Raw genomic sequence first — 25,232 nt, forward strand, 5'->3', positions numbered from 1 at the left:
CTGGAAGACATGACTGGGTGTTAAGAGCGGCTGAATGGACGCACAGTAAATGAACACATTCACTCATGCAAAGGAGCTGCTCATGCTCGTGCACAGGTATACCACACACAGCAGGTCAGCACAGGTAACTCTCACTCTGGGATTAATATTTTACACCACACGCACACACTCTACATGTCAAGGTGCTCCAAAAAAATAAAAAATGAATAAATAAAAGCAGGCAGACGTCATATCGATAGCAGATAGTGTGACACACAGTCATGAATACATTCATGCACATACATACCGTATGCACACTCACCGCATGTCCTTAAATTTAAGCCCCAATTATAAATTCAGACATGCACTCATAAATAAAGGATGCACAACTATGTCGAGGCAGAGTGTGTGATATTTAGCAGAAGATCTGTGCTAAATGAAAGTGAGCACTGAAAGAGAAGAACGGCCCTTTTGGTGTCCTTCTGTGCTGTTCTGATTGCTTTTGTGTGTTTTCTTTTTTGTTGTTGTTTTTTTTCTGTGTTTTGCTGCACTCTGTTACATTATTCATGTGAAAAGCACATCCTTGTTAAAACACCCACACCCACACACATCACATAGTCACATCAATAAGTTTAAACAGAATACATGCTGTGCACTCCCCCCCTCCAAAAAAGAAAGTAAAAAACATATAACACACACATACATACACTCACATAGAGATAAAGTGTGACCAGTCATGTTTCTCCTCCTCTCCTTTCTCCTTTGAGCTGAAATGGATTGAACATGTCTGTCGTCTACAGGTACCCTGAGCCAGCACAACTGGGGTAAGAAATACCCGTCCTGCAACAGCGCCAGGCAGTCTCCTGTGGACATCGACGAGACCTTCACCCAAGTCCGGCTGCAGTACCAGAATCTGCAGCTGGAGGGCTGGGACAAGCTGACGGCGGAGTCCAGCACCGTCCACAACGACGGGAAGACGGGTACGGCGATGCTCCTCAGCTCCAGGGTTACACAAAACACCTCTAGTTAACGATAAAATAAAATCAGTTGTGTAAAACACCCATAGCTGTTCTCCACAAGGTCTCCTTAAAATGTTCACTGACATATTTATGCCTTAAGCAACCCCTTAAACTGTTGCACAAAAAAGACTTAAGCAACCAAAGTAGAGAAATAAACCTGAGCTAATTTTATGGTGACAAATGAAGGAAGTGAAGAAGAAGAAGACCAAGAAGAAGAAGAACAAGAAGACCAAGAAGAAGAAGACCAAGAAGAACAAGAACAAGAAGAAAAAGAACAAGAAGACCAAGAAGAAGAAGAACAAGAAGAAAAAGAACAAGAAGACCAAGAACAAGAAGAAAAAGAACAAGAAGACCAAGAAGAACAAGAAGAAAAAGAACAAGAACAAGAAGAACAAGAACAAGAAGAAAAAGAACAAGAAGACCAAGAACAAGAAGACCAAGAAGAAGAAGAACAAGAACAAGAAGACCAAGAACAAGAAGAACAAGAACAAGAAGAACAAGAAGAACAAGAAGAAGAATAACAAGAAGACCAAGAAGAACAAGAACAAGAACAAGAACAAGAAGAAGAAGATCCATGACTGGGAGAACCCAATGGATACGCTTAACAGAGAGTCAGTGATTTTATACTTAAACTTTCATGATGTATCCGACCGTTGAGTTGGATCACTCTTCTGTCCATAACTAATGTTTCCAGTCAGTAATGAGCTCTAATAAGTATTTCTCACCCATCTGCTGGTGACGTCGCCGTTTAAACAAGAGGAGGATAAGATGGCGGCGCACTTCTTTAATGTCACCAACACTGACACCCACATCAGGACTCAAGTGATACTATGTGCTTTTTTATTGTCTTCTGCTGGAGGTTTGATCTTTTCCTCCTCTGAACGATGTGTTATCACAAGTGAAAGTGCAGGCAAACAAACAGTCTCTGTGGAAAATACAAAACCTCTTCCAATGCAGTAAATCTCCTCTATCCTTTTAAGACCCTCACCTGAGGAGATCATAAGGTGTTTATTGAAACCGGCTCCTGGCTTTCTTAGCATGATTAGGCCGTGATCACACGTGTCCAGCTCAAGCTGAGGAAGTCAGACCACTTCTATCGAAAGATGAACGTAGTATTCCTCTCTTTCTCTTCAGTCCCAGCCCAGCGCATATCAAAGCAGCAACCAGAGGATGGAGACACAGTATGTAGAGGATTCAATGGATGGAAATGATTTTGACTTTATTCTGCTGCTGTAAAACATGACATGTTAATCCACAGATGTGGTAAGAAGCTTAACTTTCCAGATGCAGGAAAAAAAAAGATTCACAACTCGGAGGTTAATGAGGGAAAGAAGCAGCGAGGATTTAAAAGAGTGGGACAATGAAGGAGAAGGTGGCAGAGACCAAGAGACCAAGAGACCAGGACAGAGAGACGAGCAGAGGGACGGCAGGAGGCGGAGATGAAGAAAGATGTATATACAGAGAGGAAGAAGCAGCGGAGAGACTGGATGTCTGGCCTTATAAACAAATGAAAGCTGTCTGAGCTACTGTATCATCACCATCTTTCCAGCCCAGTGTGTGTGTGTGTGTGTGTGTGTGTGCCCGCCCTCCATACGTTAACGCTCCGAAAATTGATCTCTCTTTTTTCTCAGTGAAGTCGGAGAGGAAATTGCATATTAAAACAGATATTGCATAGCTGTCATGATAGTGTGAGAGAAATATAGGGCCCGCGCCGTCTCACTAAACTGATAAGATAAAAGGATTGTCACACAGTTTACATTGAAGCGCCGGGGGGTTCTTAAGCTGCTCTCATCAATATTTTTAGCTTAGCAGCGGATGTAGAAAGAGTTGCACATAGAGTTATCACCCGGCTCTGCCCGTCCCCTCTCCTTTACGCCTCGCTTTAGCATCTTTCAGCACTGTTTTGGTTCTGTGGCCTGTAACTTTGCTGCTTGGGTTGAGTCCTACTGCTCTTATCTGTGATGTTTTTAGATACAGCAGCTAGTTTTCATCCAAGTAAATCTAAAACCCACTGTATTCTACTTTCCCAGCAATAACAGCTAGATAGACAGAGCTGGTTAACACAGTGGAAGAGCCAAACATTTCCCTCAGGAGGATCAAAATAGACCTGAAAGGAGGCTGAATATTGAACCGTCATTCGTCTGGCGGACAGACTCATGACTCTTACTGAAGGCTGCGGCTCTGTAGCTGCTGGATGTGTAAATAAGGCAACAAGAGGGTGATAATATAAGGCCTCGTTATTGACTTTACTATTGACTATGTGGTGATATTATGTAAACGCTGTGTTTACAGCACTTTACAACAGTTAATACAACAGTTAAGTGATATTTATGTTACTTTTATACCACGTTCTGGATGAATACTTGATTCTGATTGGCTGCATTAATTAAAGAATGAAAGATATTGGACACCTTGTCGGCCATTATCCCCTACATCACTGACAGCCAGAACACGTGTCTTATCGACAGGAGTAACACATTAACATATCCAGGCTGTAGCAGCCAAACACTGGTGTGCTCTCTTCACTGGGGAGAAACCACCATCATGCCGGTCGCTTAGAACCACAAGATCCAGATTTGGAGCCTTTTGTCAACTGTCACAGCTGAGTGTCATCAGGCAAAGCCCTCAGACTCTGTTGTAGGATTTTCATTTTGGGGTTTCTTAAAACAATCAAATGGCCATTAAGGCACATGTTCAGTAGTTTTAGCACTCAGACGTTAAATGTGCCACTTCTCATCATTTCCCTTTCAAAGTAAAGGCTCAGGTTGAGTGCATTTTCTGTGTTTTTAGTGGCCATCGATGTGGAAGGGGGGTTCTTTGTGAGCGGAGGAGGGCTGAGCTCCAGGTTCACCGCCAGTAGAATCACCTTCCACTGGGGGCGCTGCAATGCGACATCAGATGGGTCTGAACACAGCCTGAATGGGATGAAATACCCTCTGGAGGTACAGAAACGTCCAACACATCTGTTGACGACCCACCTGTCGACCAGCGAGGCCTGAGTGCAGCTAACACACCTGCTTGTGTCTCCCGTTCAGATGCAGATCTACTGTTTTGACCCAGAGGACTTCCAAAGCCTGGATGATGCTGTAAGGGAAGGAGGGAGGATCGCTGCCTTGGTTGTGCTCTTTGAAGTAGGTCATCCTGTTGGTTTGTGCCCCAGAGTTAGAGATCAGTCTGTTCCTCCTTCAAGAGCTGAAAAGTCTGTGAATTGCACAATAGAAGCTCATGTTCTTCATCACAGGTCAGCTTGGATGACAATGAGAACTTCAGTCCTGTTATAGAGGCCGTCAACACTGTCAGCAGGTTCGGTAGGTCACTTGTAAATACTACTAAGTGGCTAAAAAGTGGTAGCTGGGTAGATTTAGATTTAAAGTGATTGATGATTGTGTTCAGGAGGATATTAGTGTTGAATCAGCAGCAGAATAATGGTTCACCTGGCAAACAAGACAAGCAAAATGGGATATTTGTCACCAACTATGCAAGCAGCATAACAAGCTTAAGGGTAAATGAAGACATTCTGCAAATTGACAGCGGAGTCCAGCCCATTAGTGTTAAAGAAGTAGTAGCTAAATGTCAGCGAAGCGAGAATAAACGGAGGATTTAACATATCTTTACCTGACAAATGTGGGTGAGCATGAGCGTGTCAGAATGACGATGAAGTAATAATGCTGCTGATTAGCTTTTCATGAATAAATATGATGCGAATCACAGATTTAACATAAAGTGTTGGAGGCTTAAAGCCCACATTGATTATTTGTTATGACATTTTGTTACTGATTGGATGTGGTTTTGTTTTTTTTTTTTGTTAACCAGGTAAGAGCGGGTCAGTGGAGGCGTTCACTTTACGATCTTTGCTGCCTAATAACACAGATAAATATTACATCTACAACGGCTCACTAACTGCACCTCCCTGCTCTGAAACGGTGGAATGGATCGTCTTTAAACACACCGTGGCCATATCAGAAACACAGGTTAGTTTATCACACACACACACACACAGGTGTCCACTGAGCAGAATAACAACATGCAGAATCATAATTAGTGCCGTCAATTGATTAAAAAAGCGACCTACTGTTTGCACAATTTGCTGTAATTAATCGCAATCAATTGCATTTTGTAATAAATAGATAGTAAGCTTGTAATAATACAGCACAAAGGAAGTATATTTAAATTCAGTTACTGCCGTTTGATAGCATCTTTAGCATGTAGAAGCTAATTATGCAGCATCAGAATGAGACCAACTGTACGATCTGTAGGGTTGCAGTTGTATCTACGATCTCTTACTCCAGGTCTCACTGATAGGCTGAGCAGCCATCAGGGAGCCGGGAGGACGAAGTGGGAAGGAGTTCCACGCTCACTCCAAAAGTGAACAGGGATGCACAGGAGACTTAGGAAGCGGTGGAGACAGAAGTGACAAAAAATAACTAACAAAACTGTTGTAAAGTCTGAAGAAGCTGCAGATGGATGCTACATTACTTTAAATATTCCAAATGAATAAAGCAACACTCTGATTTTGACAGTTTACATTTACATGTCAAAATGATTTAAAATCTCAGTCTTCGTTGCTGCTTAGTTTAAAAAGCTGACATTTTTAAAATGGACAAACATCCTAAGAGTCAACATCACTGCTGCCTGCAGTATCTGGTCGTGGTTTGCGGCTGGTTTCAGGTCGTCTGTCTGTGACATCTGTGCACAAAATAAAAACAAAATGTCACACTGAAGCGATGCAACATGACAGCTTTAGTCAAAATGTGAACTTACAGAACAGGGTTTCTGTGGCGGCGTGACCTGGTAAAAAAAAAAAAAAAAGGCTCGTCATGCAGCGACAGCACAAGCCGACGCTTTGACTCTACTGCAGCTCCACTGATGAAATGATTCGTGTACTAATCGTCTGTTGCTGTCGCAGAACAATGGACGCTGGTTGTGTGTGCGGATCTGTGCGCATGCGTGTGGTTGTGTTATTTTTGCATGATTGAAACGGGGGTGGCAAGGCATGACATGGGCACATAGTGGTGAACCAAAAATAGAGCAGAGCTGTCTCTCTGCCTCCGCCTGACGCCGACAAGCCAAGTCTCTCAAACAAACACACTCCTGCAAACACCGGGGTTGGATTTATTTTGGCAACAATGTAGAAACAGGGAAGATGCATCTTTTTCCTTTTGTTCACCCATTGTCTGCCTGTCTGCCTGTCTGTCTGCCTGTCTGTCTGCCTGTCTGTCCCCAGCTGGAGGTGTTCTGCGAAGTGATGACGATGGAGCAGGCTGGCTACGTGATGCTGACCGATTACCTGCAGAACAACTTCAGGGAGCAGCAGCAGCAGTTCATGGGTCAGGTGTTTGCCTCGTACACTGGAGTGGAGGACGTGCTCACACCCAGTACGTCATCAAGCACCCAAACTAACACACAGTCGCTTTCCGCTGTAAACTTAAAATAAGATAAGATAAAAGAACTGCTTTCCGCTCTCTGATCCTTTTCCTGCCGATTCAGTATCTTTCTTACTCACCTCTGCTCTCAGTTCTCAGATTTGTTTTCGTTTCAGTCTCGTCAGCCTCTGTGCTCGGCCTGTTTTGACATGTGGGCTCGGTGCCCACAGGCAGACTTTGCTCGGTAGAGAACCGATGACTTTTTTCGCCGCTTGCAGTCTCGGTTTCAAGATTTAGATCACACATTTACAGAATTAATATTTTACAGTTACATTCCACCGAGCTTAGATCTGTATGGTTTAGTCCTCAGCGCTGAAAAATCTTCTCACACTGAGTTTTAGCTTTAAAACGGGCCAGAGTGAGTTTGGCAGAGATGCTGGTATTGATCAACGATGCTATTAACCTCCAGCAGATACAGCTTGTTATCATTTTGTACCATAAAAAATTCTTCCTTATTAGGCTTTAAAGACTTCAACCCAGAAGCTCCACTTCTCTAAAGCTCCAAATCTTTTCATTTATCTAATTTATACCAAATTCTGGCCGGCATGGTGGAGAAAATGGATTTCTTCCTCAGGCCTTAATATAAATATTACATTATTAATCTTATATTTCAGAAAATATTGCCCTTCTACTGCTTCCTCCGCAGCTTTCCACTAAGGTCAGCCTAGTCCCGATCATCAAAAGACATAACTCACAACGCTCTCCATCTTCATAAAGTCGGTCTTTAGGGTTGCCAGGGAGCTCGACTTTGTAGTTCAGTGTCCCTGCTCCTCTCAGAGCAGGCAATTTATTTTCCAGCTCTTTTTGAAATTGAAATAAAGTATTCAGAAATTCAGAAAAGGGTCTTTTTTGCCTGTAACAGATGCATGCAGTCACACACACACACACACACACACACATACACACACACACACACACACACACACACACACCTCCCACTCATTGCCACACTCGTCTCCTGAGCAGGGTGTTTTGAAAATGTATTCCTGTTTTCTTCCATTTTCAGTCGTTGATTTACATCAAGTTAGCATCAGCAACAGTGACCTTAATGTCAGCTGTTCTCTGCTTCTCTACAGGATTTCCTTCATTACAGTCACACTAATCACATTTCAAACTTTCACCAGTCTCGCCCTCTGTTTTCCCTCCTGCAGCCTGCAGCTTAGAGCCGGAGAACGTTCAGGCTGACGCCCAGAACGACACGACCATCGTGGTGACGTGGGAGCGCCCCCGCGCGGTCTACGACACCACCATCGACTGGTACACCGTCACCTACCAGAGGCTGCAGGGCCGAGACCAGAGCAAGCAGGAGTACAGGACGGACGGGGACCAGGACGTGGTACGAAACATGTACACTCACCTGTGACTGCATGGAAACGCTTTACAGCTTCATCTCCAGTCCACACAGGAACACTAGAACATTAGAACTGGTTCTAGTCGTACCTCATGTCGCTCTATCTGTCACTGTTGGGATCTGGATTGATCAAAGTGATCGACTGATTGATGGTGACAATCAATCTTGGCCTCTTAACGGGTCACTGAGCGTCCTGTAATATGATGATATCTGTGTATGTGTATTTAAATGCACGTGTGTGAGTGTGTGTGTGTGTGTGTGTGTGCACAAGCCTCGTCAATACGACACAAATGAGGGACTTAATATGTGTTTTCACTCTTTGAAGAGTTTCTGCTCTTATTTCAGTGTGAGTTTGTCTTTTATGTAGTTTCTAATTGTTCTAGTAGTTTTCAGATTGATTATTTTTGCATATTATATTGTAGTTTTACAGATCTGATTGATTACCATCAATAGAGATCCACTCAAATCCATATTCTAACCATTGAGATCATTTACACAACAGTTATGCATCTGGAAAGTATCTTCCCATACAGCTCGGTTAGCAGGGATGTGGAAAACTTTCAATAACTCAGAAATGAGGACATTTCACAGCAGAGACTTTTCGATCTGTGATTCCCACTCAGGGATGTTTGAACCACAGGTGGTGCTTCTGCAATTATCAGGTGGTCCGTGAAGAGATTATGGATTTGCTCAGCTAATTCAAAAAAAAGAAAGAAAAATAATTATTTTTGGAAAAACATCCACGTATTTGCATTTTGGAGGAAAATGACAAACATTTAGGGTTATGAGTCGCCACAATGCAGATGTTTATGGTCTCAATAACCAATTAGCACCTCCCCGCTGACACATTAACACCTCCTGCTGCCACTGAGAGTGCTTAAAAACTGGTTAGTAGATGTAGACAGCTAAAGATGCAGGAGCACTGCTGAAGTAGTGACTCTCCAGGTGGTCGCTGTATGAACACAAACTACACTGGGAAAAACAACGATCATCATTGCTGCAATATCATCTTGATGATATTGTGGATGATGCACGAGTGCTTGAGCTGTGCTGCTGCAGCTGTGGGTGTGTGTCAGACAAAAGAGAGGGTGAGAACCACAGTTTAACTTCAGCTCTGTGTCCACACAGGGTGCCATCATCTCCGGCCTGCTGGCCAACAGCAGCTACGTGGTTCAAGTGGTTGCCGTTTGCACTAATGGACTCAGAGGACGATGGAGCGACCAGATTATAGTGGACATGCCGTTAGAAGACCCTGGTACACACACACACACACACACACAGTCCTGCAAAGCTAGAGTGTGTATTTTAGCTGTAAGTGAGTTTTTATTTCTTTCCTCTTCCTGCAGAAAGTGATTCAGACTCTGATGCTGTCACAAAAGATTTGGAAGGCAGCAGGGAGGTAGGACCTGACCTGTTCTCTGCATGCCGGCCTTCGTTTTGATGGATTATTTTGCAGTGCCAAAGTTTGGCCCGCACTCATTAATATCACTGAAGCTAATTCTTATGCAAATTGGTGTAATTATGTCGGTACAGGCTTGTCGCTGAGCGTTTGGAGAGTCGTGCAAATGGTTATTAGAGACATTCAAACATGCTGAGGGAGGATTAAACCCCCAGAAATATTATACATACTGTACAATATGTATAATGTATACACACACACATACATTATATATATGTATACGTTACATAAATGTAGGCATGTTGCTGTTTGTCTTGTTTTATTTGTTTCAAATTTGTGATTCCAAATCCTTTTTATCATGAATTGTGTATTTGGATGCAATTAAGCTTCATGTATGTGAAAGAATATATTAAAAAAAAAGGGAAAAACAAGCAAACAAACCAAAATAAGAACAGAAGTGAGACTGTAATGCTCCATGTTTCTCCTGCTGAGCGCAGCAGTACAGCCTGTTCTCCTCCACACTGGTTATTTGATGTCTTATTGTGAGCTGACTTGAATGTTGCAGAAGTAAACAGGACTAGAGCACGACCGCTCTAGTGTTTGTGTTCACAGCAGTGCTTCTGTCCTCGTGGCAGGTCTCATCTAAACCCAGATCGGAGAAGCCAGAGAACCTGAATGTGGTGGATTTGTCTCCAGAGGACCACAGCCCCGTGGAGGAGATCCCAGTGGAGCAGACCAGAGTTTACCAGAATCAGCCCACTCACCAGCAGAGCCAACCCGGTGACCCAACCCGAACAAATCAGAACCCCCCGGTGCAGGTCAGCGCCCGTCCAGTGCCAAAGACTCCCTCCGAGTCAGCTGTTCTACACAAGACTCGACAGAGCCAGAATGTGGAGAAGAAACCCGGCCGAAACAGGTCTAAACCCGGTTCTGTGGATCAGAACTGGATCGACGAAGATCAGAGGATCCCGACGCACAGGCCGCCCGCTAACGCTGGTTTTGACAGCAATGGTGCAATATGGGTAACTGAGGTAACCGTGCAGCCAGGCTTCCTGTTTCCAGTTGCTCGGACAACCACCCCGCCAACCATCCGCCGACAAATTACAGAAGAGGCCTCGTTGTCTGTGGTGCCACATCAGGTAGTTCACTAAATTAATTTTTATCTCCATCTGAAAACCTGATTAATTCTGATGCCTGACGCTGAAGCTGCACACAGAATTGAAAAGCAACCACAACACCAGCTCTAGTTTCCAAATCACATCTTTGTGCCCTGCCTCTTCTCCTTGCAGTCAAAGGATCATGGTCCACCAGATCAGACCGGAGACAGCGGCGTCCCCTCTCCCCAGTCCGACCTCTACACCCCTCCTGTGGAGGACATCCAGGTCACAGATGTCTTCTATGAAGACACAGTCAACAACGCTCCACTTGAGACCCCCACTTCTACTTCTGCTGCCACTGCTGCTGCTGCTGCTGCGTTGCCAGGTCAGATTTAATTGGAAGATCTTTTTCTTTTTTCGGCACACTTGTTTACCGAAATCACGCCGGGTTGGTGCTGCTGCTGCTCTTTGTGCAGTGCCAGGGAGGTTTTAAACTCATAAATATTTGAATAGGTACCAGCAGAAGATTTTTCTTCTACTGTGGACACTTGACACGGACTCTGCTCAGATAAACACCAGTGCTGACACTGAATGAATGTCTCGGTCGTGTGTTTACTTTTTACAGCTTATTTTTAAATGAAATTCACAGATCTTATGATGTTTCACAAAAAATAACATGAAGATCTGCTGCTGTTTAAGTTGTGCTCGTTATAATGAGCGGCTCGTGAGTTGCTGTTCGCTTCTGATATTTTAAAGTTTGTAATTTTTTCTCAAGAGCCAAGAAAGGAGAGCGATAAAGACTATTTAACTAGTATTTATCTGGTTTTATTCAGGAAAGGCTTCGTCAGCAATTTATTGATTTAGTGAATATCTTAAAATTACCCAGATTGGTTGTCTTTGTTTTATGAAAATGCAGCACTCTGGATGTGGCGTCTCATTACTCTCCTTAATTACATTAAATCATCACGTCATGTCAGATCTGTCATTTTATTCCCCGTCACGTCACATGGTGGTGTGATGACATGTCAGGTCGTGTCATTTCCACGTGTACTTTACCTGTACTGCACCTTCACGCCATTTCCCCGCCTCTTATTAGCTGAAAGCTCCAGTTTGACTGGCAGCGAACACAAACTCTGAGGTCTTTTCCACGTTAATAGCATCACAGAGGAATACTGTGTTGCTATCAGCCCGTCAGACAAACAATCATGTCTTTACTGATAGAAATAGATAAAGAAAGAAGGGTTGCTGAATGTTATTCGGTCTGCTCCTGTTAAAGTGGATGAACGCCCCCCCCTAATGGTCCAACATGTGTATTACTGCAATAGTTTTTAATGAACAATCAAATGTCCTGCTTGAATTAGTCCACGACTATTCAGTTCCCTGTAGTTTCTTTATTATGGCATTAATACACCATTGGACAAAATGTTTTCAGGGAACAGGAGGATGAAGCTGCTGCAGCCAGTGCTAACAGGCTAACATTAGCTGTCGGCTAACTTCACTTCACTTAACGTCAAATAGGGATTTCCTTTCCTTTTCCGTCTGTTCTATGTAGCGTCCTTTCACTGCAGCAGCAACATTCACTACTTTGACTTGTAACTGTTGACTTTAACCTCATTAACTAAGCTCAGATGAAGTGTGCACACCTGTTGACTGGCAGGTGTCCTCATGAATCACTGAATCACACCTGTGCTGCAGCTCACACAACCTGACAGGTCACCAAATTTAAACAGTATTTGGTGACCTGGGGCCTCTCTGCTAATGGCTTGAGGTGTCAGATCTCTGCTTTTAAATGCACTTTGCCTTCTGGGGAAGTAAAGAAAATCATTAACTGGGTTTTATTTTATTGTTTGACGAGCAAAATATGACGCAGGAGCTTTCAGACACGGTGCTGCTAGTTCTCCCAATTCATTTTCAGGGCTGAAAAGGGACTCAGTCAGCATGGTGACAGTGAAGTGATGGATGCCTGCTGTCATGTCACGTCACGCTGTGGCTCAACACGTGTCACATCAGGTCCTGTTCCATCATATCACACCATCATTACTCACACTCTCGCTGTCCCACAGGTAGCAAAGTGGACGAAGTGGCCCCGCCATCCTCTGAGGACGGCGATGCCCCCGTGAACAAACCTCTTCCAGAAACCATCACCACGGTTTTGTCCTCCTCCTCCTGGATCACGGAGAGGGCGGCGACCGCCAGCAACACGCTCGCTGAGTCAGCGTCATTCACCTCGTCCTCTCTGCTCAGGGTGCTGATGCATACAACCCAGCCCATGTTTAACGGTAGGACTGAACCCTCTGTGGAAATATACAATACATCCTTGGCTTTGGGTCTGCAGGGGTTTTACACAACAGCAGCATGCTATAAATGAATGTTTTTATGTGGTGGGTCGATAATAATAGCGGTGGATGGTTGCCTTTCTCCTCTAATAGCCTGCTGCTGTTTGGCTAATCACTGCTACGCTCTGTGATCTGGGTGGCATGTTGTATAGAGGCATGATGTAGACTGCTGGTGCTGCTGCTGGTGGTGGTGGTGGTGGTAATGATGATGGCCGAAAAGAATAAGCCGGCATGGATGATGATTAGAGCGATAATCAGCGGCTGACTGACACAGAAATTAAATATAAGGACTCGGATCATGCTGCGTGGTGCAGCCCCACGTGAGCTCGTATTTTCCCAGGCTCTGTACAATCCACTTGAGTCCACTCAGGCTTAGTGATTAGCTTCTACTTTGGGGACTCCTCCTCTGCTTTCTTCTCTGTGGCTCGGCAGCGCACTCTGGTGGCTCTTTCCCTCCGTCTGTCCTCACACGATGCAGGGTTCACTTTCTCTTGAGGCCGTCTCATCTGCTCATCTTCACCAAGCTGATTTATGACGTCTCTTCATTCAGGAGCTTCCAGTTCTCGGCTTTCTTCTTGCATCTCCTTGTGGGCGTTGTGGGCGTTAAGATGAGTGGAAACTCGACCTTCAATAAGCACCCAAGTTTAATTCTCACCTTTCCCTCCACATTTCCTGGCTGAGAAACTTGAAAGGACACGTTTTAATGCCAGTGTTGTGGAAAAAAGACGTTTACTTTGGCTTTTCTTGCAGCAAATACACCCTCTTCCAAGGTAAAGGACTCAACCACTGAACAGTCCTCTGCAGCTCCGGAGGGAGATCTATTCAGTGCTGCTCCACCATCACTCAGCCCCTTTAATGAAGATAAGAGCAGTGGCATTATCTTCCATCACAGTGACAAGTCCAATGAAGAGCACTCTATTGTCCGTCTACAAGTGGATACAGATCAGCCTCCGATCTCCACCACTTTGGCTTCTCACAATCACTTAATCACCACACACTCGCTTTCTCTGCTGCCAGAGAACGACTTCAGTCCCATCAGCTTGGCAGAAACAAACACAGTTGAAGGAAATGCGTCTTGTAATCAAACCGACAGCCTGAACATCTTTCCACTCGCTGATGACGAAGAAGGAGCCAGGATGGATAGACGTAAGGAGGAGGAGCTCAGCTCGTCTGTCTTTGACTCTGAAGGTGTGACTTTGTCCCGTCCTTCAGACAGGCCAGCAGAGGGAAGCGGATCAGGCTCTGGACTTTACAGCGACAGGCTCGATCAGGAATTCGAAGGGGTCGCCACAGTCAGTCTACAGATCAGCTTGAAGGTCCTTAACACTGGGAAAAAGAGTCGATCAACGGGACATGAGGTGGATAGTGGAACAGGTAATGATGAAAATGGCGCAGGAAGCAAAATGAGCAGCAAGAAAGAGCATGTGACCACGGGAGGGACCGAAATGGAGCGGGATGATAGGGAGCTAAGTGGTGAGGAAGAGGAGGAGATAGAAGTACACGACAGTAGGAGTCAGACAGAGAGGAAAGTGGACGCACAGCTGAACAGCACAGCAGGAAGTGACACGCTGGAAGGCAAAGAGAGAGAAACTGAAGTTGAGCCTGTAGTGGGGAAGATGATATATGCTGAGGCGGGCAGCGGGTATGAAACTGAGTCCAACTTAAGAGCTTTGAGCTGGCCGGAGGACGTCAGTGGGTCTGGAGGGGGTGGTGGAGATGAAAAGCGAGAGAAAGTCAGTGAGGAGACAGAAGGTGAAAAGGAAAGTGTGGACGAACGTGATGGAAGCAACAAAGAAGTTATTTCTGGAAGAAGAGATGATCTCCAGCTGTCTGTCAGTGACGATAACCCCACAGGGGAGTTCCCAGCGCTCGGCAGCAGTGAAGAAGATCCCAGCGGTGAGGAGGAGGAGGGTGGAAACACAAGTGTGGACAGTCAAGTGGTTGTCAGGAACTGTACTCAGGAGGACGGCAAAGAGGGAGACGGTGATGGTGACAAACACAGAGCTGTGGAGAGAGAGGAACACACCAGAGGAGGCGGTAAAGAGGATAGTGACGCTTCAGTAATTGGGGAGAGCTTGGAGCGGTTGTCAGGTGCGGACGGGGGGTTGTTTGATGCTGCAGGAAGTCCAGTGTTGGGGCGGCTCGTCCCTCTGCTCAGACTGGCAGACGGCAACAAGGCCACGGGGCAGCAAGTGGAAGGTAAACGTCACTCAGTGCTCCCAGGTAGGCCACATCTATTCAGCCATGATGGATGAACACATGATAATATTACACTAACATCATGTTAACAGAGTATTAAGTGACTATATATATATTTGGTGATACGTGTAGTCATCCAACTCTCCAGCTCTCCTCAGCTTTACGGAGCATTTTAGCGTCTCTCAGCTTTTTTATTTATTTCTTTTGTGGACTTTAGATCCAGGACAGTCTGCCTCAAACTGGGCTAAAACAGCAGTGAATGTATTGTGATGCTTGGTTGTTATTTTTCCAACTAATATCTTTTTTTTCTCCCTTCTTTAAAGTGTTTTAACACCCAGTGCTATAATATTCTATATAAATATAAACATATATATATATATATACATACATACATTATGTGTATAACTATCATAAATACATAATAAAACCTTTAAAACTAATTCTTAACTTTGGAAACAGCAGCTGAGTAAACAGTCTGACCACAACGTCCATTTAGTCGTTCTTACGTCCTCTCCTCTCCTCTCCTCTCTTCTCCTCCTCTCTCCTCTCCTCTCCTCTCCTCTCCTTCTCCTCTCCACTCCTCTCCTCTCCTCCTCTCTCCTCTCCTCTCTTCTCCTCCTCTCTCCTCTCCTCTCCTCTCCTCTCCTCTGCTCTCTTCTCCTCCTCTCTCCTCTCCTCTCCTCCTCTCCTCTCTTCTCCTCTCCTCTCCTCCTCTCTCCTCTCCTCTCCTCTCCTCTCCTCTCCTCTCCTCCTCTCTCCTCTCCCCTCCTCTCCCCTCCTCTCCTCTCCTCTCCTCTCCTCTCCTCTCCTCTCCTCTCCTCTCCTCCTCTCCTCTCCTCTCAGAGGGCAGCAACAGCAGCCATGAGTCTCGGGTAGGGCTGGTCGGAGGTGTGGAGAGAGAGAAGAGGACAGTTGTTCCTCTGGCTGTCGTCTCCACTCTCACCATCCTCTGCCTGCTGGTTCTGGTGGGCATACTCATCTACTGGAGGTACACACACACACACACACACACACACACACACACACACACACACACACACACACACAGGTCGATATCATCTACCTGCATCACCGTCACCTGTGCTCTTCTTCGTTTGTGCCAACAGAAACTGTTTCCAGGCAGCTAATTTCTATCCAGATGACGCTGCATCACCTAAAGTCATATCTGCTCCATCTACACCTCTGCTGCTGGCTACAGGTAACACACACACACACACACACACACACACACGCACGCATACTCACAGGACATCAAATGCACATGGACCTAATTGAATCTGTGTACAGTAAATATATTCTCTGCACATACTGGTAACCTTTTCACATTCACTGGTCATATATTTTTGCTCGTTCCTGCACAAACTGCACAGATGTTTCATTAAATTTTAGAGATATATAAACTGCACATATGTTTTGTTCTGTATTATATCCTGGATTGTAAATAATTCTATTTCATGTCCGTGTTTCTTTACTTTATTTACTTGCTGCACTTGTTTTTCTTCATGTTTATTGCATAAACCAGCACATGAAGGCAAATTCCTTGTATTCCTCTGATTGTGTGATATGAAGCACTACTGAGTTGCACTATGAGGCACTCAGTTAAGAGTTCCCCGTGTCGTTGCAGACGGCCACGAGCCGCTGACAGTGAAGCAGTTTGTGAAGCACGTCATGGAGCTGCACACCAACAACACCTTCTCCAAGGAGTTTGAGGTGCGTGGAGTTTAGCTGAGCAAAAAGTCCGAACATAAACAACAGCAAGATATTTAGAAAAAGTCCCCCAGATTTTGCTAACAAAGGTTTAACCAGAGGGAAATAAAGGGATCACTGTGACTCATTTGTCATAGCTCCTTAATGCTCTTCCATATCTCTATTAACATCATGTTGCACCATTTAGCACAGTGACACAGCTTCCATGTACCACATACTGTGCTGCAGTATGCAGGAAGGTGTTTGGTACTAACCACGGCAGTGCTACTTGGTTTTTTAATTCAAATATGCAAACAAATCAAAAACGAAGACTTCAGATTTGAAAGGCAGGTTTTGATCTGCTAAAATCTTCACCTGTGTTTCAGAGAAGTCTAACGTGGAGCACTGATGTCTCTTGATGTTGTCACATACTTCAGAGCAGCTTGTGGACTAGTTTACACCTGCATGACATTAGTCACCTGTGTTTCCAAGCATGAACCTCCTGGGTAGCACACACAGACTCTCCGCTGTAAGAGCCAGTGTATTTGCAATACACATGCAATTAACATCATCCTAAAAAAAGAAAAAGAAGGTGAAATTGGAGGTGCAGATCACAGCCTTGACTTGTAGACATGAACAACCATTTTAGGTATTTGCACAATCAAAAGGAAGCCGAGATGAGATCAGATAAGTCCACTGTCCAGTTGGGGTTCTCAGAGTATTTCCCACTTAGCACCGCCTCTCTGTGTGTATCTGAACCTCATGTTTCTGTACCTGCACTGACTCCCTGTCTGTCTGTCTGTCTGTCTGTCTGTCATCCGGCCCCCCCCCCCCGTCCTCCCCCGTCCTCCCCACTCTCCTTTCACCACCTCCACCACCATCGTCGTGCTTTCCGCATCCTTCACCACCCTCCATTAGATTGTCAAAGAATCCTATGAGGTAAGACACCGACAGCATCGGCCCTCTGCAGCTGCTCTCTTTTCCTTTCTTCTCTGGAACATGTGTTTGAAATGAAGTCTCCCCTGTTTGTAGACCGCTTCATCGGTGTTTCACATGTGATATTAAATGGACACTTGGTGAATAATAGACTTTATTTCATCTTTGCCTCTAATGGAAAATGCATTTGCATATAAATATGTCCAAATAGAGTTGAAGTAATTAAGAGTCGAGGTGATTTTCTCTGCTGCTGTTTGCTTTTTCTTTGGAGCCAAGCAGCATTTTACATATTTTCCTAATCCATATTTATAATAATGAAATAGAAATTAACAGCTGCCTTCTGTGGCTGCTGTCCCACATCTTAACTGAATAAGAGGCTTTAATACAGGTCACGTACTACAGTAGCCGACCTCTCCTGGATATAAAGCTCACAGGCTCACAAGTTTTTATCTTATGCATATAGAAATCTTCCTCTTAGTTCTAGTTACAAATTCATTCATAAGTGCTTATTTCTTTGTTGTTTTGTCTTCATTGTGGACATGTGACCGTTGTATTGTGATATTATAGGAGATATGATGACAAAAAAAGACAGCGTAAACTTGTCCAGAAGAAAAAACAGACACTTTTCATGTTCACTCAAGTGGCTCCAGTGCTCATTGTGCTCATTAGCATGTTTAGCCTCCTCTGAGTGACTAACTCAGGCCTTATTTGTGTTGCAGGAGGTGCAGGCGTGCACGGTGGACATGGGCATCACCGCCGACAGCTCCAGTCACCCTGACAACAAGAGCAAGAACAGATACATCAACATACTGGCCTGTACGACTTTCACTCATGTTCACAATCAGCTTGTATGAGGACACTGATGATAGATCTGACATGGACATAGAGGATAACAAAGTGAAAGTAAACATTTAACTTAAACATTAACATTTAATTGCTATGTACAAATAAAAAAAGATATATCTAAAAGTATGGGTTAGTTAACATGCATGAGGTTAGTAGAACTGACAGGATGTTAATGTGTGCAATATTAGCAAAGTACATTTCATTAGCAAGTGCTTTACATAAAACATTAAAAGGATTGTGACCAACTACAGAAGAAAGGCATCATAGAATGACATTTAAATGTAATAAAATCACAGAGACAATAGATAATACAAACAAGCTGCGACAGAATGAGACGAAGAAGAAGCTGAGAGCTGCAGCAGACCTGCAGTTTTCTGGGAGTTAGTTCCAGATATGTGGAGCAGAAGAACCGAGCGCTCCAGCTTTAGTTTGGACTTGTTTGATCATAAAAAGGCAGCAGCGATGAAAGTGATGAACCCTTTGCTCTCCTAGATGATCACAGCAGAGTGAAGCTCTCCAACAGTTTGGACAGAGATGGGAAATGTGGGGACTACATCAACGCTAACTTTGTCGACGTGAGTACGTCTTCGTCAGCCTTCGCACTCGGCTGAGTCTGAGCCACAAACAAGTTGTTATTACCGTCATTAGAAACGTACCGTACGTTACATCCTTCCTCTGCAGGGTTATGAGCGAACGAGGGCGTACATCGCCGCTCAGGGGCCCCTCAGAGCCGGCAGAGAGGACTTCTGGAGGATGATCTGGCAGCAGAACGTCGGAGTCATCGTCATGATCACCAACCTGAAGGAGAAAGGACGGGTAGGAGTCACACTGAAACATTGTTTAGATGGAACTGCATTAAAACTATTTATGTTGAACAGAACAACCAATATTTTCTATCTTCAGCAACATAAAAACTAATTTTGCTGCTCTGTAGTTTTTAAAAAAGAATCTATTGATTGTTCCAGAAGCTGCTGCTCACATGGTTCAGGCATCTATTTAGGATGGTCAGCAGAAAGCTACTGAACCAAAATGTCCAGAGTTTGTTTGTAGCCTGTTGATTTTATTTCCCGCGACCACCCAGAGAGTCAGTGAAACATACAAGCTCACAGGATCAACCAATGCAGATACGGTTAATAGGTTAAAAACACGTATTTAGCAGGATGTTTGTGTGACTTAAACAGCACAAAAAGAAGCATAAAAATGATCTAAAAACACTTTCTATGTGGACATTATGAAGTTTATGACTTTATGAAGCTGAGAAGGTGAACGTGTTAACAAACAGCAGCTTATTCACACGTCCAGCTGACACATTTCAGGCCACTGTTCCACCTTGTTCTCTCTTTTCTGACTCTTCTGTTGCTGTAACAAGTGAATTCTCTCAGTGTGGCATCAATAAAGTGTCTCTTATCTTATATCCACTCTCTTGTAGCTCTGATTGGTGTCTAACATTATGTCAGCTATATTACTCTGCCTGACAAGCTGAAGAGAAGGAATATTTAGTTAAGCACAGACAGAGCAGTGTATTTGTTGCTCACCTGCTGCTGTTTTATCTTTGTCGTGCTCCCACAGACAAAGTGTGACCAGTACTGGCCGGAGGAGAACCAGGAGGAGTACGGTCCGTACCAGGTGACCCTGAAAAGCAGCAAGACTCTCGCTTACTACACACTACGGACGTTCACCGTCAGAGACACCACAAATAAGGTACTAAACACTTGTTCTTTCTCTGTCCAATATATATACACACACCAGTAAACACCACAGTGAGAGTACGGAGTGAGTTTGAGGTTCAGGAAGCTTCAAATCTCCCTCTGTGCTCCTCCAGGCTTCTCAGAGGCGAGTTGAACACACGGTGCTGCACTACCACTACACCCAGTGGCCAGACATGGGCGTCCCAGAATACACTCTGCCTGTGCTGTCCTTCATCAGAGCGTCCTCCCGGGCCCGCACACAGGAGATCGGTCCTGTACTGGTGCACTGCAGGTACGCTGTGTGTGCTGCTCTTTTAAAGACAACAAGAGAGCTGTGTTTCACAAAGCCTCATCCTGAATGATACGTGTGTCACAGTGCCGGTGTGGGACGGACGGGAACCTACATAGTGATAGACAGCATGCTGCAGCAGATCCAGGATCAGGGCACGGTCAACGTTCTGGGGTTCCTCAAACATGTCCGGACGCAGAGAAACTTCCTGGTTCAGACAGAAGTAAGTGAGCTGACACACACACACACACACACACACACACACACACACGCAGACTTGTCTTTCTATAGCCCCTTATCATGTGTCTGTGTCTTAGTTACCGTAGATAAAGAATCTCTACTTTAACCATCACCAGACACATGTTTTGACTCTTTTAGTTTGATCTATAACAACAGCTAGTTTAGAAAAACATTATTCAGGCAGTGAGGTCCCCATAAGACACCGTGGGCCCCACACTGTGGGTGTTCTCCTGGTTTTCTTCATTAAGTAAGTCATACAACACACACACACACACACACACACCATGTGTCCAGACCTTAGTAGGGACTGCCCATTGACACAATATATAGTGTGACTAAATAATACTAACCTATTCCTGACACTGACCTTAACCGTCACCAAACAATGTAGTTTACAAAACCAGCTAAAGACACCGGGGGGGGGGCCCCACACTGTGGGTGTTCTCCCAGTTTTTGGGCCCCACCAAGTAAATAACTCACTAAGGAAACACTCTTGGTTTGTCTCTTGGTTTGTCCGTGTGCCGCCGTCCTGTAGGAGCAGTACGTGTTCATCCATGATGCTCTGGTAGAGGCCGTCCTGAGCCGTGACACCTCGGTGACCTCCGACCTCCTCCACAGTTATGTGTCTGAGCTGCTGACCCCCGGGCCGTCGGGCAGGACACGCATGGACAAACAGTTCAAGGTTTTGCTCGCTGCCTTTTTATTCCCACATTTCTGATCTTGTTATCACCGTGTTCCCACAGAAAGATGCAAATGTACAGTGCGTTTTTTTGTTTGGGTGTTTCAGCTGATCAGTCAGCGCCAGGCGCGGCACGCAGACTACAGCACCGCCCTGAGGGACGGCAACGCTGAGAGGAACAGAGCCAGAGCGCTGATGCCTGGTGAGCCCGGGCGGTTCACTGACGGGGTAGTCTGTGGTGATGTGTGGCTCCTGTCCTCAGGTGTCGTGTTTCTGACTCGTGTCTTTGTGTTTTTGCACAGTGGAACGGTCGAGACTCTGTCTGACAGCTTCAGAAACAAACTCCACGGGCTACATCAACGCCTCCTACGTTATGGTGAGATTCTGTGTTTGTTTCCATTTTCAGGGGTGTGAACTCGTCAAAAGAGGTGATTTATGGGATCCGTGTAGATCCAGTGAAGGATGTGTCTGTGAGGACGGACTACACCTTCTGAATCGTCAAATAAAAAGCTCCTGGCATCTCGACAGGGAAGAACGCAGCAGGAACTGGCAGCGATAGGTCCGTTAGCCGTTAGCTCAGTGAGCGCACGCATCAGCAAACGGTCGTGTTTTCACAGGGACATCACCACTGCAGAGAGTTCATCGTGAGCCAGACTCCTCTGAGCAGCACCGTGGCAGATTTCTGGAGGATGATCTGGGAGCACGGCACACACACTGTTGTCCGACTGCCAGACACACACTGTCAGGTATCACACACACACTAACACACACTCTGTGTAGCACTGGACTGTAGGAAATGATTGTACATGAACACACACACACACTTTCCTGTTTATGTCAGGGTGAAGAGGCGGAGCCTTGTGTCTACTGGCCCAGTAAAGACCAGCCAATGAGCTTTGAGGGTTTCACTGTGTCGTATTTGGGGGAGGAGCATGTGTGTCTGTCCAATGAAGAGAGACTTCTGGTGCAGGACTTTAGAGTGGAGTCTGCACAGGTAACACACACACACACACACTCACACACACACACACACACACACACACACACACACACACACACACAAACAATGCTAATAAAGTTTTAGAACTCACAGACAGACACAATATGGACGCCCAGCATCTGTCTGAACCAGCTCTCTCTCCCTCCTCTCTGTTTTTCTCTGCGTCCATCCAGAACACTTCGGTGGTGGAGGTGCGTCAGTACAGCGCCACCTGCTGGCCAAACCCAGACAGTCCCATCAGGAACGGCTTCGATCTGGTCAACGCAGTCAGAGAGCGCAGCAGGCCTTCAGACACGCCCACAGTCGTCCACGACCCGTGAGTACGGCAGAGACAGGCTGGCTCGCTCGCTCATGTGGCATTTTACTCTTTCTTAGCAAGTGTAAATCTGTGTGTGTGTGTGTGTGTGTGTGTGTGTAGGTTGGGAGGTGCTACGTCAGGGCTGTTCTGTGCTCTCACCACCCTGTCCAGTCAGCTGGAGGAGGAGGGAGCAGTAGATGTTTACCAGGTGGCACGGATGACCAACCTGATGAGGCCTGGAGTGTTTAATGATATAGTAAGTACACACACACACACACACTCACACACACACACTCTCACACACACACACACACACACACACACTAAGTGCTTCAGTTCAAGACAACTAGGTGAGCAGCTTCACCTGTATCAGTTTTAAGAAACTCCTCAGCATCATTTAGAAAAGCTGATGCTGGGTGTTTTATATTAGACCAAGGGTGGGGCCTGAAGCTGTGTTTTGCCCCCCTGCCCCCCCTGCCCCCCCCCCTCCACCCCCCTCCCACCCCCCCAGGAGCAGTACCAGTATCTGTACCGTGCTGTGCTCAGCCTGGTGAGCAGCCAGGAGGACCAGAGAGCCCTGCAGAGTCCAGAGACCAACGGATCTGTACCGCTGGGACAGAACAACGTCGCCGAGAGCCTGGAGTCACTCATGTAGACACACACACACACACAGGCACACACACACACACACACTCACACACAGTCGACCAGACGCAGCTCATTTGTTAAGAGGAGACACTACAGGCGAACAGGCTACAACATGAACAATAGAAAGCTCCATTAATCTCCCCCAGCTGGTTACTTACATTATTATTTTTTATGACATTTATATGTTTAAATATGTAAATAAGGTGCTGTCTAATTAAATATGCACTCATTTGCATACTACAACATTGGATAAAGACATGTGTCTTATTTCTATCACACCAAAAATCAAATGATGAGTGAACCCTTGTGTAAAAACCTTCAGACAACAGAGAGGAAGAACAACGAGGGAGAAAAAACAAACTCATTTTGAGAAAACAGCCTGAAAAGAAATGAATTTAGGGAAAAGCCACAGACACAAATAGACAAAGTGAAGTAAAATAAACACCTAAATGTGGATTCTGGACGTTTTCTCTCTCCAGCAGTCTGGAAGAAGACGTGAAATCTCCAAAGATCCCACAAAGAAAAAGTTTCTGTTTCTGCCTGTAGTGTCTCTCCTGAGTGACCAGCCGCCCATGAATCCTTCTCCTCTTCCCATTTTATTGAACCAGTGGCTTTATTAATGGTTAATAAGTAATTCACTCATGTTTTATAGGCCGCTTAGTCTTTGAATAAACAATGTTTGTGTTGCCAGGTTGTGAAAAGGGCTGCAGACGATAGGGACCAAACTCCATTTAACATCTTCTTAAAAACTGCCCTTCAGTACCGTCTTGTTGGCGTATTTAAGTCCAGACTAGACGGCAGGAAATGTGTATCAGCGAGTCAGCTGATAAAGAGTTCGTTAACCATTAATGAAGCCACTGATAAGAGGTTCATTATGAGAAAGTGGTGCCAAAGATGCTTCACTGCCTTTCCAACAAGAACCGAACCGAACGCCGAAAACCTCCAGAGGGCTTTCATCAAAAACTACGTGAGAGAAAATGAACAAATTCCCTTAAATCCAGTTCTTAAGACTTAATCTGAAGTTCTTTTACTTAATGATGGATGGAGCTGATTGTTAAATTCACAACTCCTCCCTATTTTAATCTTTCTTTAACATTTATCTCCTTTATTTTCTCTCTTTCATTTGATCCTTTATTATTATTATTTTGGACCTTTTTTGTTACTTGTGTATTCAATCATTCTTCTTAAAACACAGAAGCAAATTTAATCTGCCAAACAGAAAGAAAAAATACAAGTAGAAATGAAAGCTTAACAAGAAGAAAAAAGGGAAATGAGCTTCTCCTACATGAAGATACTTAATATTTGATGCAGTGCACATTAACCAGCAGATTTTGGGGCTCAAACTACCACGTGTCCTCCTGTAGAGTAACCAGAATCTGCGAAGGCCCCACTGGTGGCAGTGAAGTGACTGCTGGTGTTTACTGCTGTTGGATTCCTCTGCTAATGTCTCCATGGTCTCTGCTGCCTCGTGCCTTTTGTAGCTCATGTTCTTGTACTTTAAACCTGTTTTTATACAACAACTGTGTAACTAATATGCCAAAATGACGATCTGTAATTTGTTTTTTCTGTATTCGTTGAGTCTTGCTTAGCTGCAATATGACTTTATTTCAGTTAACACGATGTGAATGATAACCAGCTTTCATGATGGGTAGAATATATGGAAGCAGAATAATCAATGGTAATAATCAGCAGAAGCTGTGGCTCCTCTGTGCCGCCTGCTGTGACTGTTTCCACTTGTCCACATGTCTCCTTTGCGTCAGACGCCATCGATCAGCCTCTGAGTCGCTCTGCTGCAGCTTCTCTCTGCTTGTTTTGCATCTTTTCTGTAGCATTGTTGTTGTTTTTTTAGCTCATCTGGGGACGCAGAGCGGCTTCTGCACCCAGAGACTCACAGCAGATCTAACTGTAACACGTCTGAGCTCTTTATGTAAATATCCCTGGATACATCGAAAGGCCAAATTACTGTATGTTTATACTGTACCTCTATATATTTTCTATTTTACTACGAAAAGTGATTTTCTAGTCATTTACACACACACACACACACATATATATAGATATATATGTCTATATATATGTAACCGTGTGGATCCTATTTGATAATTTTAGCCTGGAAATA

General features: G+C 44.8%; 1 protein-coding gene across 1 annotated transcript; it reads left to right on the forward strand.

Moving 5' to 3' along the window:
- Nucleotides 1–763: 763 nt before the first annotated feature.
- On the forward strand, nucleotides 764–23,131 carry ptprz1b (protein tyrosine phosphatase receptor type Z1b; the record flags this gene model as incomplete). The annotated part of the gene is made up of 30 exons (XM_070854214.1): nucleotides 764–959; nucleotides 3,789–3,940; nucleotides 4,034–4,129; nucleotides 4,240–4,306; nucleotides 4,812–4,969; nucleotides 6,223–6,373; nucleotides 7,573–7,757; nucleotides 8,901–9,027; nucleotides 9,119–9,171; nucleotides 9,807–10,313; nucleotides 10,467–10,653; nucleotides 12,332–12,547; nucleotides 15,647–15,791; nucleotides 15,910–16,001; nucleotides 16,428–16,513; nucleotides 17,408–17,428; nucleotides 18,145–18,241; nucleotides 18,764–18,846; nucleotides 18,953–19,087; nucleotides 19,841–19,972; nucleotides 20,094–20,251; nucleotides 20,336–20,471; nucleotides 21,024–21,170; nucleotides 21,276–21,369; nucleotides 21,470–21,543; nucleotides 21,785–21,913; nucleotides 22,009–22,161; nucleotides 22,341–22,483; nucleotides 22,586–22,721; nucleotides 22,977–23,131. Coding segments are annotated over 30 exons (4,200 nt in total), but the record flags the coding sequence as incomplete, so codon positions are not given.
- Nucleotides 23,132–25,232: the final 2,101 nt, after the last annotated feature.

The sequence above is a fragment of the Pempheris klunzingeri genome, chromosome 22, assembly GCF_042242105.1.
Source record: "Pempheris klunzingeri isolate RE-2024b chromosome 22, fPemKlu1.hap1, whole genome shotgun sequence".
In the NCBI taxonomy this organism is placed as follows: Eukaryota; Metazoa; Chordata; class Actinopteri; order Acropomatiformes; family Pempheridae; genus Pempheris; species Pempheris klunzingeri.